Genomic DNA, 13,009 nt, shown 5'->3' with positions numbered 1-13,009 from the left:
TTTTGATCCCTATTAGATGAAACCACCTCGCGAGGGGAGCCAATACTCTGGTGAAAGCTTGAGGGGCTGCTGATAGCCAAAAACATAGGGCCCGAAACTGGAACACTTCACCATTGACAACAAACTTGAGGTACTTTCTCGAAGCAGGGTGTACTGGTATGTGAAAGTATGCATCCTGAATGTTGATGGATGCCATTCACTCTCCCTGGCGAATGGATGCTAGAATTGTGTGGTTTGTTTCTATCTTGAAAGCTGTCTTTTTTTACAAAGACATTCAGGGTGCTGACATCTAATGCAGGTCTCCAGCCTCCTGACAACTTGGGTACTACCTGACAACTTGGGTACTAAGAACTGACGATTGTAGAATCCTGGAGAATAAATATCCTCTACCACTTCTATGGCCTCTTTCAGAATGAAACTCGACTTCTTGAAAGAGGGCTGAAAACCTCTTTGAGCCTGGTGAGTAAGCTGTCAATGTGATAGGCGTGTTGACTAACGGAGGTTTGCTCACAAAGGGAATAGTGTAGCCCTCCCTCAGGACAGATATTATCCAGGGTTCTGCTGCCTTTCTCCCAACGCTCCCAAAAGAGGAGTCTTGCTCCTACCTACGTACAGAGGACTATGTCCTCACATCTTGGAGGAAGATTTAGAGGAGGATTTCTTGATGGTGCGCTGTGGAAAACGGGCACTGGTTCTCGGTCTAGCATATGGTCTGGGTCTGCCGCTCTGAAAGGGGTGCATCTGCAGCAGTGCCAAAGATCTGGGAGTAAAGGCAGGGGACTCCTTAGGGCGTCTAGAAGATTGAGAGAGGAGGTCCTGTGAGCTCTTTTTCTGAAGGTCAGAAGCTATATCCAATACTGTGGCCTGGGGAAACAGGTGTGTCCGATCCAAGGGCGAGAAAAGGAGCGCTGACCTTCGAGAGGGAGTTACTCCCTTAGATGTAAAGGAACACCACAGTTCCCTTTTCTTCAAAACACCCATGGTGCAATGACCAGCTACAACTCCTGGGCTCTATCTCTTATTCCCCAGCCAGTTGGACGAGGAATCTTGCGGCAACACCGTACAATCTCTAATTTTGTGCACTAGAGCACCTACAGCCCAGTCTACAATACTCATCACTTCAAATACCTTAGAGATATTCTTCAAAAGATGTGCTAACTCAGTGGCAGAGAACATGATCTTTGCCGAAGTGAAAGCAGATCTCCGGGCCAAGTCTATTAGCCTGGAGAAGTCCCCCTGGGAGGAGGCAGAAACTCCCAGGGAAGGAGCTTCCCCTGTGGCATAGAAGCAGTAACTCACTCACAAAAGCCTGGATGGCTGAAAACTGAAGGTAGCTTTACCTTGGTCTCTCTTTTCTGCAAGCCACACTTCAATTTCAAACTCAGCACCTTCTTCGCTGAAGAAGAGAGGACCAACTTAGGCAACTTGGAGGAACCAACCAAATAAGCCTCCATAAAAAATGCTGAAGCAGGAGAGGAGGGAGTTGCTGGTGAAAAGCTAGGAAAGGTGGCCAGAAGGAACCTCAGCAAGGAGGCATACGCCGCCGAAGGTGTGTCCTTTTTGCTACAACTTCTTCCTCAGAGGAAGCAGGTGACAAAGATAAATCCGCAGGAGCCTGGGAAGCCAGAGGAGCCTTCTTAAGCACACTCAAAATGCTGTCAGTTTACTCTGAATAGGATCAGTGACTGCAGGACAGGGGCTGGAAGAGTAAGCCTGAGTACTACGAGGCACCTGTGCGGGTAACAGATCAGGGTGTGGAAAGATGAAACTTTGGCTGCAGGAGCAACTGAAGAAGTGTGGGCACCAATGGGTGCTCTGAAACCAAAGGAAGGACAGGCACCAGAAACGGAACACTAGGGAGCTTGGACGCCAATGGGCGTATGTCTACAACTGGGAGCTCGGGTGCTAATTCACATACAGGAGCTGCTGGGCGCTCAGGTGCTAATTGACACACTGAAGCTACTAGGCGCTCAACTTCTGAAGGAAGTTCCAACACTGCTGGGCACTCAGGCTCTAAACGACGATCCCTGGAAGAGGTTCTTCAAGAAGATGAAGAGCGCCTACGAGACACTTGGGGCTTCGGCACCGAAGACAATCCTCAGCCGAGAGGTTACCTGAAGAAAAACACTCTGGGCTGTCCCAGTGACTACAGGAGGGGCGCTCAGAATCCTTACTCTTCTTGCAAGGTACAGAAGAAGAGTTCGCAATGTTCACTGCATGCCTTTTCAGCGGTCGTGACTTGTCCGAAAAGCGCCATTGACGCCTGGGACTTAGTTCCTCAGAACTAGAAGACATACAATGTACAGTATGTCCACTTTAAGGCTTTTCCAATGGCCCTTGGTTGCAGTCTGAGATACATCAACAGACTGAACCAAGGGGGCGACTACTCATGGGCAGACCCAACCGACCTCCCTTAGGCTACCAGTTAGACTCCTCCCAGGTGCTGGGGAGTATGCCAGGAACCTTGGCCTAGGAGAATTGGCGGGCCGAACAGCCACCTCCTCCACTAACACTGCACTAGCACTGGGCGCCACCGGCTGCTCTGGATCACCTTTATTATCCATGAGCAGTGTTACTGAAGCAGCTAACTGGGTGACAGATTCAACAATTAATTCAAATCTCATGTCAACCTTTGACTCGAGGCTGGCTATAGGGTTGGGATCGGAAACATGAGAGCTGGGTAAAGGAGAGGTTTGAACAGGTAGAGGGGTTGGAAATGGGTTCGTAGAAATTAAAGGAACATTTGTATCTGATTTAGCAGATGAATCCTCACTAGCTAGTGACTTACTAACTTCCCTAGCGGTTGCTTTACTTTTCTTGTCCCTAGCAAGTTCCTTTAGGTGAGTATCTAAAGTTTGCCACTTTTTTAAGTCACAATTGGCACATTCTGAGCTCCTCAAGACAACAGAACATGTCTGTCCCCTACATTCAATGCACATTGTGTGTGAGTCATACAGTTCCTTTGTCAGTCGTGTATTGCAGCCTTTGCTGCAATACCTAAAGCTAGAAACACCAGTGTCAGACATTTTGAAAATCCAAAAACAAGTCCAAAAACAGGGAAAAGGTCATAATCTGATGATAAGATCTCACCTATCACTAACTAATTATGCCGTAAGGCTAGCAAAAGAATACTTCACCAATTGTCAATGAAAGAACAGCCAGAAAAGTAAGAATTCCAAAATTCAAGCTGCTGCCAACCACTGGACTTCAGCCATCAGCTGGCAGAAACATATTAAGCTCTTTGCTAAGTTGTCCCTCTCTTTCCCCTGAAAGTGGGCGGGCATGTCACCTACCCCAAAACATACTAGCGCGACCCACGAATTTAAAAATTTTAAGCTGAGTGAAACTAATATCTATGTAATTACTGGGTAAGTTACTTGTATAAAACTGCATTAACTTTTACATTATGTGAGTAAAACATCATTTGCTTATGCTCAATGTTTAATACACAAAGTTAGCAGTGCTGATTTTCTACTAATGTATAAACGTAAGACTCTTGAGTCACACCCCAAGGTAAGCATGCCTACCCACTAAGGCCATACACTTCTGAAAAAAATGAAGTTTTTATGATAAAACAAAGTTTTATGAATACTTACCTGGCAGTTATATATATATAGCTTAATCCCTGTCGAACCGGCAGATTTTTCAAAACTCGCGGCAACCGCCGAATGGTAGGTGTCCAATTAGGTGGTTAACAACCCTTACAGGGTGGTAGTTGGAATCATTCCCGTTTTCAGTTCCTCAGATCATCTCTTGCCCGACCTGTCTCCTGAGGGGAGGAGGGTGGGAGCTTTAAAAAATATATATAACTGCCAGGTAAGTATTCATAAAACTTTGTTTTATCATAAAAACTTCATTTTTACGAATAGAACTTACCTGGCAGTTATATATATATAGCTGATTCACACATTTGGAGGAGGGCGAAAGACAGCCAACATCATTGGGAAACAACTAAAAGTTGTAGGTAATCACCTTGATTCCTTACCTGCTAAGGTAGCTGACTTCAAAGGTTCCTGCCTCTTGAGTCGCTTTCCCTTAGGAGCGCCAGCCAGGTGGAGACCTGTTATGCTGAAACAACTCAATCGAGTCTGTCAAACGGGGTGAGACCAACAACGTGACTAGACTTCTGTACTTCCTATTCCCCCTTTTATTACCTGTAACCTTACTCAATCTAACCACCTAACCTTGCAGACTAGATATACACCTATCTAGTTAGACTGAGGTTGCTGTTCCCACAAGGAAGCTTCCTCAGACAACCATAAAACACCAACCCAATTACAGGTATCCCAAACAAAAGTTAAGGTTGAGGGGAGGCAGTAACTCCTTTACCCAATACCGAAGCCGTAGCTACATATGGGCCCAAGGTGTAACATTTCTCATAATCGACTCTTACCTCTCTGAGGTAATGAGAAGCGAAAACAGAGTCGCTTCTCCAAAAAGTGGCATCCATTATTTGCTTAACTGACATATTCTTCCTATATGCCAGAGAAGTTGCAATGGCTCTTATTTCGTGAGCCTTCACCTTCAACAAACCAAAGGTCTCCTCTTCACATAAAAGGTGAGCTTCTCTTATTGTCTCCCTCAAAAAGAATGATAACGCATTCTTCGAGAGGGGCTTTTGCAAATCCTTCACTGAACACCACAAGGAACTGGAAGAACCTCTTAAGTCCTTTGTCCTAGAAATATATGCTTTGAGGGCTCTAACTGGACAGAGGAGTCTCTCCTCCTCTTGGCCCACTAAATCAGTGAGGTTAGGAACCTCAAACGTCCCCGGCCAGGGTTTGGAAGAGTTCTCATTCTTAGCAAGGAAGTCGAGCCTTAATGCACAAATTGCTCCATTACGATTGAAGCCTACTTGCTTCTGTATCGCCTGAATCTCGCTGACCCTTTTTGCTGTAGCAAGAGCCAACAGGAAAAGAGTTTTCTTCGTTACGTCTCTCAGGGTTGCTTGTGAGATGGGTTCGAACTTCCTGCTGCACAAGAACTTCAAAACCACATCCAAATTCCAGGACGGGGGTCTCAAAGTCTGCTTAGTCGTTTCGAAAGACTTTAAAAGATCTTTCAAGTCTCTATCTTGAGACAAATCTATGCCTCCGTGCCTAAAGACCGTAGACAGCAAACTTCTGTATCCTTTTATGGTGGATACGGCCAGCTTAGAATCTTGCCTGAGGGACAAGAGAAAATCAGCTATCTGGCTCACAGAGGTAGTGGTTGAGGAAACCTTATGCTGCTTACACCAAGATCTAAAGGTTTCCCACTTTGATTGGTAAACTCTCTGTGAAGAGACCCTCCTCGCTCTGGCGATAGCTCTCGCAGCTTGTGCTGAAAATCCTCTCGCTCTGACAAGCTTCTCGATAGTCTGAATGCAGTCAGTTGAAGAGCGAGGGGGTTTTGATGATACCTCTCGAAGTGGGGCTGTCTGAGAAGCCTTGGACTTGGAGGAAGACTTCTCGGAAAGTCCACTAACATCTCCAACACCTCTGTGAACCATTCTCTTGTTGGCCAAAAGGGGGCTATCAGGGTCATTCTCCCTGAATCGAGGAGGGCGAATTTCTTGACGACTAGATTGATAATCTTGAACGGAGGGAACGCATAAGTGTCTATCCCCGTCCAGTCCATCAAGAAGGCGTCTACTGCTATTGCTTCTCTGTCCGGGACTAGAGAGCAGTAGTTGGGGATTCTCTTGTTCTGGCTGGAGGCGAAGAGGTCTATTGAAGGCCTCCCCCATAACCTCCACAGTTTCTGGCAAATTTGAAGATTGAGGGTCCATTCCGTGGGCAGAACTTGCCCTTTTCTGCTGAGCATGTCTGCTCTTACATTCTTCTGCCCCTGCACGAATCTTGTCAACAGCTCCACTCCGTGGTCTTTTGCCCACAGAAGGAGCTCTCTTGCTGTTTCGTAAAGAGACAAAGAATGAGTCCCTCCTTGCTTCCTGATATACGCTAGAGCCGTGGTGTTGTCGGAATTCACTTCTATTACTCCCCGCGACAGATTCCTAGAAGGCTTTTAATCCTAACCAAATGGCCATCAACTCTTTCCTGTTGATGTGCCATCCGATTTGTCCCTCTTCCCAAGAGCCTGAAACCTCCTTGTTCTCCAGTGTTGATCCCCATCCTGACTCCGAAGTGTCTGAGAACAACACTAGGTCTGGGTTCTTTCTGCGTAGAGAGATTCCTTCCCCTAAGATCGACGGATCCAGCCACCAACTCAGATGCTTCTTGATCTCTGCTGGAATGTGGAAAGAAAATGAGTCCTCCTGATTCTTCCTGTCCCAGATTCTTGAAAGGAAGTGTTGCAGAGGTCTGAGATGCAACCTTCCCAGAGAGACAAATTTCTCGAGCGAGGAGAGGGTGCCCAGCAAACTCATCCACTCCCTCGCTGAGCACTTCTGTCTCCCCAGGAAATACTGAACCTTCTCGAGGCACTTGGTTTGCCTTTCTTGTGAGGGAGAAGCCCGAAAACGAGCTGAGTCCAGAACTATCCCCAAATAAAGAATCGTCTGACTCGGTTCGGTCTGGGACTTCTCCTTGTTGATGATGAGACCCAGATCCTGGGCCATCAGAAACGTCTTGCGTAAGTCCTCCAGACACCTGTTCTTCGACTGAGACCTTATCAGCCAGTCGTCTAGGTACAGGATACTCTTATCCCCTCTTGATGAAGCCATCCCGCCACATTTGACATTACTCTGGTGAACACTTGAGGGGCTGTGCTGAGGCCGAAACAAAGAGCTTTGAACTGGAAGCATTTGTCCTGGATTACAAACCTTAAAAACTTCCTTGAAGTCGGGTGGATGGGGATATGAAAGTAAGCTTCCTGCAGGTCCAGGGATACCATCCAGTCCCCTGGGCGGACTGCTGCCAGCACAGACTGAGTCGTCTCCATGGTAAACTTGGTCTTTTCCACAAATCCGTTCAATGTGCTGACATCCAGGACCGGTCTCCATCCACCCGAGCTCTTGGGCACTAAAAACAGACGATTGTAGAACCCTGGGGATCCTAGTTCCAAAACTGGTTTTATCGTTCCTTTCTCCAACATCTGGTCTACTAGATTCAGGAGTGCCCCTTGTTTCATAGCGTTCGAGTACTGAGCCACTAGGGCTCGTAGCGTTGTTGAAAGTGGCGGTTTTCCCATAAAGGGAATCTTGTACCCTTCCTTGATGACTGAGAGGGACCAGGTGTCCGCCCCTCTTGCTTCCCAGGCCTGCCAAAAGTGTGACAGCCTTGCTCCTACTGCTGTCTGGAGGACTTGTTTCTCAATTCCTAGAGCGTGTTCTAAACGTCCTTCTGTTCGCTCTACCCTGTTTCTTGTCTTCTTCCTCTGAATTCAGTTCTAGAAGGAACTCTGCCCCGAAAGGGCTGCTGAACTTTCTTCTCCTCCTTCTTAGCAGCTGAAGGAATTGCCGGAGGAAACCTCCTAGCCGAGCGAGTAAGCAGATCTTGAGTAGCCTTATGAGCCAGAGTCTGAGAAATACCCCTGACCAGGGACTCCGGAAATAAATGCTCCGAGAGGGGGCGTATAGGAGCTCTGCCTTCTGTACGACTGTAGCAGATTTGGTCGTGAAGGAGCATAACAAAGCCCTCTTCTTCAAAATACCTGCAGTAAAAAGTGAAGCCATCTCATTTGCTCCATTCCTCAGAGCCTTATCCATACAAGCCATAATACTGGAAAGGTCTTCAATTCCTGTTGCCTGAATGGTTTCTGTTCTCTTGGATAGAATTCAAAGAGCCCAGTCTAAAAAAACTAAACACTTCAAAAGACCTAAAAATTCCTTTAATGAGATGGTCTAGTTCCGTCATCGACCACATCACCTTGGCTGAGTTAAGGGCATGTCTCCTAGAAGAGTCTACTATGCCAGAGAAGTCCCCCTGGGAGGAGGCAGGGACTCCCAGGCCAAGAGCTTCTCCAGTCTCATACCACATGCCCGCCTTCAAAGCAAGCCTAGCTGGTGGAAACGAGAAGGTGGTCTTTACTGCTTGCCTACGCTCCTTAAGCCAGTTATCAATCCTGGTCAGAGCCTTCTTTGCAAAAATGGAAAGTTTCATTTTAATAAAGGCTGACTGCTTCCTCGATTTCTTCCTGTTGAACTGGGACTGAGGAGAACGAGGAGCAGCAGGTTTAAACTCCTCCCCATACAGCTCCAGGAGAGAGCGAGAAAGAACCTTATAATCATCCGCCGCATTAGAAGGTTTATCTTCGTCCTCTGAAACGTCTTCCAAGTCATGCATTCCTTCCAACTCCGTCTCTTTCTCTTCTTGCTGTATTGCGCCCGGGGAGGACGTACGATCGTCGAATGCGTCCTGGCGCTCCGAGAGCTGGTTGCGTCCTGGCAAACCGCCCTAGAAGCGTCCTGATGTCGAGAGCTGGATGCGTCCTGATGTCGAGAGCTGGATGCGTCCTGGTATCGAGAGCTGGAAGCATCCTGGCGTCGAGCGTTGGATACGCCCTGGCGCCGAGAATTGGATGCGTCCTGACGTCGAGAGGTGGATGCGTCCTGGCGTTGAGAGAATTCACTGCGTTCTTTCCTTCCTGGAGAACCGAAGTCGTCATCTTGTCAAACAAACGAAGAATGCTCCCAGCGAGAGGAAGAAAATTCCTGTTGCTTATAGCGTGGAGAGGAGAGGAGTCGAGCCTCAGGAGAAGAACCCTGAGGCTTTTGCTTGGGCGAAAAGAGAAGACTCTTTTGTCCCAAGCTAGAACTGCGCCACTTGTGGACTCGAAAGGGAGAGAAATCCAGCTCTCTCTTACTTGTAGAAGAAACCTCAGCAGGCATCTCCCTTCTAGATCTCTTCACTGGCAACTTGGAGTCTTTACGTCTGACCGACTGGGGGGGAGGACGGCTAAAGGCCTGTACAAGTGAAGCTAATTGGCCTTGCATGACGGTCATAAAGGATTTTGCCGCAGCCGCTGCATCTTGAGGTTCCGAAGGAGAAGGTTGTCGAGCCAAGCTGGGAGAAGGAGAAGGTTCTCTCGAGACTTCTCCGGAAGCTGAAGGAAGAGGAGATCTCTCCTTCCTCCATACAACTAGTGGAGAACATTCCGATAAAGGTCTTGACCTTTTCGCTGGAGAGACGTTCCGGTCGTCGTCGGAAGCAAAAGATTCTGGGCTACTCCATGCACCCGAAAGGGGAGAGCGAGTACGAGGTTGATCCTCTTGCTGCAACCATCTTCTTTTGGTCGGCCTCGAATCCTCATACTGCCATCTACGTCTTGGAGAGGGGCTAGGAGAAGATGCAAGCACTTCCGACACGCCTTTTCTGTGGCCGTCATAAGCAGCCTGGGAAAGAATTACAGGACTGCTTGAGGCGACGGCTGACCGAGGATATGTCCCTCTCACCCCCTTACGATCGTCGACGTACCTTCTCCCTTGGTCCTGGGAGCTTGGTAGAGGTCTAGATCTAGGGGCATGACAGGGCCGATCAGTCGCCACCTCCACTGCACTTGCACAAACACTATCACTAACTTCACTTGCACTCTTACCTTTCTTCAAGGCTGCAAGCTGATCCTTTAATTCTTCATCTCAGCCGCCATCCTGGTGTACTGAGGGTCCATAACAGCAGCTACAGTTCCTGTAGAAGGAGCAGGGGTTATCACCTCAGGAGAAGGATCTACTTCTAAGGGTGATTTAGGAATAGAAGGGTTAAAAGAAATGTCTAGGCTAACATCACTCACAGACCTAGATTTAGATTTAGAAGCCCTCCTTAATTTATCCATTTCTAATTTACGCACATAGCGTTTCATTTCCATCCATTTCTTTTCATCCAAACCCTCGCATTCTTTACATCTTTTATCCAAGGCACACTCAAAACCCCTGCACCCTAAACAAACAGTGTGAGGGTCCACCGAAGCTTTCGGCAACCTAACCTTGCATTCCTCATTCACACACACTCGAAAATACTTAGGATCAGACATCTTATCCAAGAACAATCAAAAGAATAAACCAAAACAAGCCACAAAAGCGATTGCCAATCCAAAGGTCAATATATCGTCACCAATTAAAAGTCCAAACACAGCGACCTAGGGAAGCGAGCGAAAAACCCGACGGTGGACCAGCAACGATGTTGTCAGTCCAACCGGCAGAGATGATCTGAGGAACTGAAAATGGGAATGATTCCAACTACCACCCTGTAAGGGTTGTTAACCACCTAATCGGACACCTACCATTCGGCGGTTGCCGCGAGTTTTGAAAAATCTGCCGGTTCGACAGGGATTAAGCTATATATATATATAACTGCCAGGTAAGTTCTATTCGTAAAAAAAAAATGTTTGCACAGCCTTCCAAAAGTCTACAGTAAGAATAAGTTCAGTTAAGAGTGTGGAATAGAATGGAATATAAAATTTAAGCCAAAGGCCAAGTCCTGGGGCCTATGAGGTCATTCAGCATTGAAAGGTAAATTAGCAGTAAAAAGGTTTGAATGGTGTAACAGGAGGAAAACCTCACAGTTGCACTATGAAACAATTGTTAGGAGAGGGTGGAAAGTAAAGCTGAGGAAAAAGAATATGAACGGAGGTACAGCAAAAGGAATGAAAGGGGTTGCAGCTAGGGGCCAAAGGGATACTGCAAAGAACCTAAGTTACACCCCGATGGCTGTTTCACATTTGTTTGTTCCTTTGAAACTGTGAAATCCTTATTTGATGATGACTACTGCACTCTGACTGCTTATATGGAAAAAATGACAACAAACAGCAGCCCTAAATCCTTGTCTGAAGTAAGGATTTCTGGGGTTTAATATCTGATTTCCGAGGTGGTGATATTTTCACCTCACCGGTTGGGGACACACCAGCAAAAACCACCCCCATCCTATCTGATCAACACAAACAAAGAGGTCCCAACCTCTGAGGATACCAGGTCTGCAAAGAATATCTGACACTACAAGTGAACACAGAATTTTGCCAAACCAGACTTCTGCTAATTTTAAACTTGCTCCCCAGCTGTATACACCTGTACACCCTTGTATTTTTACTCATTCATTCTGTATACGACCACCCTTGTGTGCACTGAAACATATGAGTTAACAAATGAATAACAAGAGAATAAATGCACAAGAGCAGTATATTTTTAATTTCCTTGCAGAATCTTTTATATCACCTACCTCTTGATGACAAAATACAATAAAATGTTGAGAAGACTACATAAACTGAATGCTGTTGAAACAGCTATTGTTTTTAATAATACTGCCCTTTGAGATGGACCCCTTCCAATAATAACAACAACTTTACTAATGATCCAAAGTGAAGAGTCAATAAATTCTATGTAACTCCACAAATCCTGGTTATCAGTATATCATAACTTATGCTTCTAGGCAAAGAAAGAGATACACCTCAACTTGCAACACCTCCAGTACAGGCCTAATCAATCTAACAGTTAACACCAAACTCATCCAAATGCAAAATAAGTGACTAAGCCAGCAATTCAAAAGAACAGTAAATACCAATCACTATACCAAGCAAGAAGCCTTCATCTGCAAAGGTCTTGGTCTGATCTAGTCAAGATCTACAATGATTAACTTGCCGATTAACTAAATAAACAAAATTAGATTACTTTTTTTAATAATGGAAAATTATAGTCAGCAGTAACATAAGAAATTTAGAAAAAAAGCAGCAAATGACTCCTTAATACTTAAGTGTTGTAAGAAATGTATATATTGTTTTTACCATGACCTAACAAACCTTGTTGCAACATCTAAACAAACAATCCACAGTCAGCAGTTGAGCATTCTTCCAATGAAGGCTTTTAAGTAATGTAGTAAGGATTCACAATAAACGTACATACAGTATATACAATTAAGAGAGATCTGTTTTGGTACTCTGAGAACAGGATGACCACTTCTATAGAGGATGACAAACTATCAATATATAGAGTACCAGACAATTTATAAACCTGAATTACTCTTATTCATGAAAATAAATACTGTATGCTGATATACTCCACAATGAAAAAGGATGAAAATTGAGCAAGGAAAGAAATAGAACAGGGTTTTACTTTTACAAACAGGTTTGTTATTCATCATGCTTCTCCCAGGGAACTTTATTCTTTTCTATTTTTCTACTTCTTTTCATGGCAGAGTGCATCATTAAATACATTAGTTATAAAAACATACATACTTACATTTAACACAATATTCATATCACTCACTTGGGTTTGATATAAGGTGTTCTTCGATTTATTTTATCCTGCCTTATAAGAAGTGCCTTCTGCCTGTTCTGTTCTATCCTTGCTTTCTGTGCAGGACTTAGCGCAACTTTTTCTTTTACATTATCTTTGGTTTTCTCTTCCTTCTCTGGAGTTTTCTGCAAATCTCTTTCTGACTTAAGGACCTTATTGGATGTTGGTTCATCATCTTCAGAGTCTGAACTATCAAATAAACTCCTTTTCCTACTTTCTGTAGCAGACATTTTTCAGTCGATATTGCACAATGATCTGGAAAAGGAAAAAATCTTACAAGTGTATAAAACAATACATATTCAGTAGTTTTTTATTTTTGCAGCAGTAATTGGTACCTGCACTGAATGTGACAGAGCAACTAAAAGGCTGTCTCTCTAACTTATAAACAAGTAATTATCCAAATCTTCCCAACAGGCTGCAAGGAGAAAATTAAATAAAAATCAAAATGGAGAAATTAAAGCTTAGAAGAAAGATTATAATGGAACAATGGGCTCTGCTTTAAAAATCTGTTGAACAAAAGAGAATAAATATGAAAAAAGTATATTAATATGATATATGGACCAACAGAGAATGTAATATCCAAGGATATTAGAATAGGTACAGAGATGGTGAAAAATTGTAAAGCTCCAAGTCCTTCCAGAATATTAAGTAATTTGCTCTATGGATCTGGATAGCTGTCACTGCTACTAACTATATCATCCGAACAATAAAGAGAAAGGGATGAGATAAGAAAAAGCAGAAAATTATTACAATTTTTAAACGAATTCCATTTACCCTGGATATACAGACATATAGTCTTTTACATGTAAACACCTCAGCACAAGCAGGTCTGGTCAATGAAGCTTA

General features: G+C 44.8%; 1 protein-coding gene across 2 annotated transcripts in view; it reads right to left on the bottom strand.

The window, feature by feature from the left end:
- Xpac (DNA repair protein complementing XP-A cells homolog Xpac) overlaps nt 1-13,009 on the bottom strand; it is a 77,101-nt gene that overhangs the window by 57,646 nt on the left and 6,446 nt on the right. For both annotated transcript variants that reach the window (XM_067128972.1, XM_067128971.1), the window contains exon 2: nt 12,134-12,418. In XM_067128972.1, coding sequence (XP_066985073.1) covers nt 12,134-12,393 — 260 coding nt within the window. In that variant the 5' untranslated portion in view covers nt 12,394-12,418. The remainder of the gene's footprint in view (nt 1-12,133; nt 12,419-13,009) is intronic.

This window comes from Macrobrachium rosenbergii, chromosome 27, assembly GCF_040412425.1.
Source record: "Macrobrachium rosenbergii isolate ZJJX-2024 chromosome 27, ASM4041242v1, whole genome shotgun sequence".
NCBI classification, from domain to species: Eukaryota; Metazoa; Arthropoda; class Malacostraca; order Decapoda; family Palaemonidae; genus Macrobrachium; species Macrobrachium rosenbergii.
Note: the sequence above shows the minus strand (reverse complement) of the source record. Positions and strands in the feature narration are given on the sequence as shown.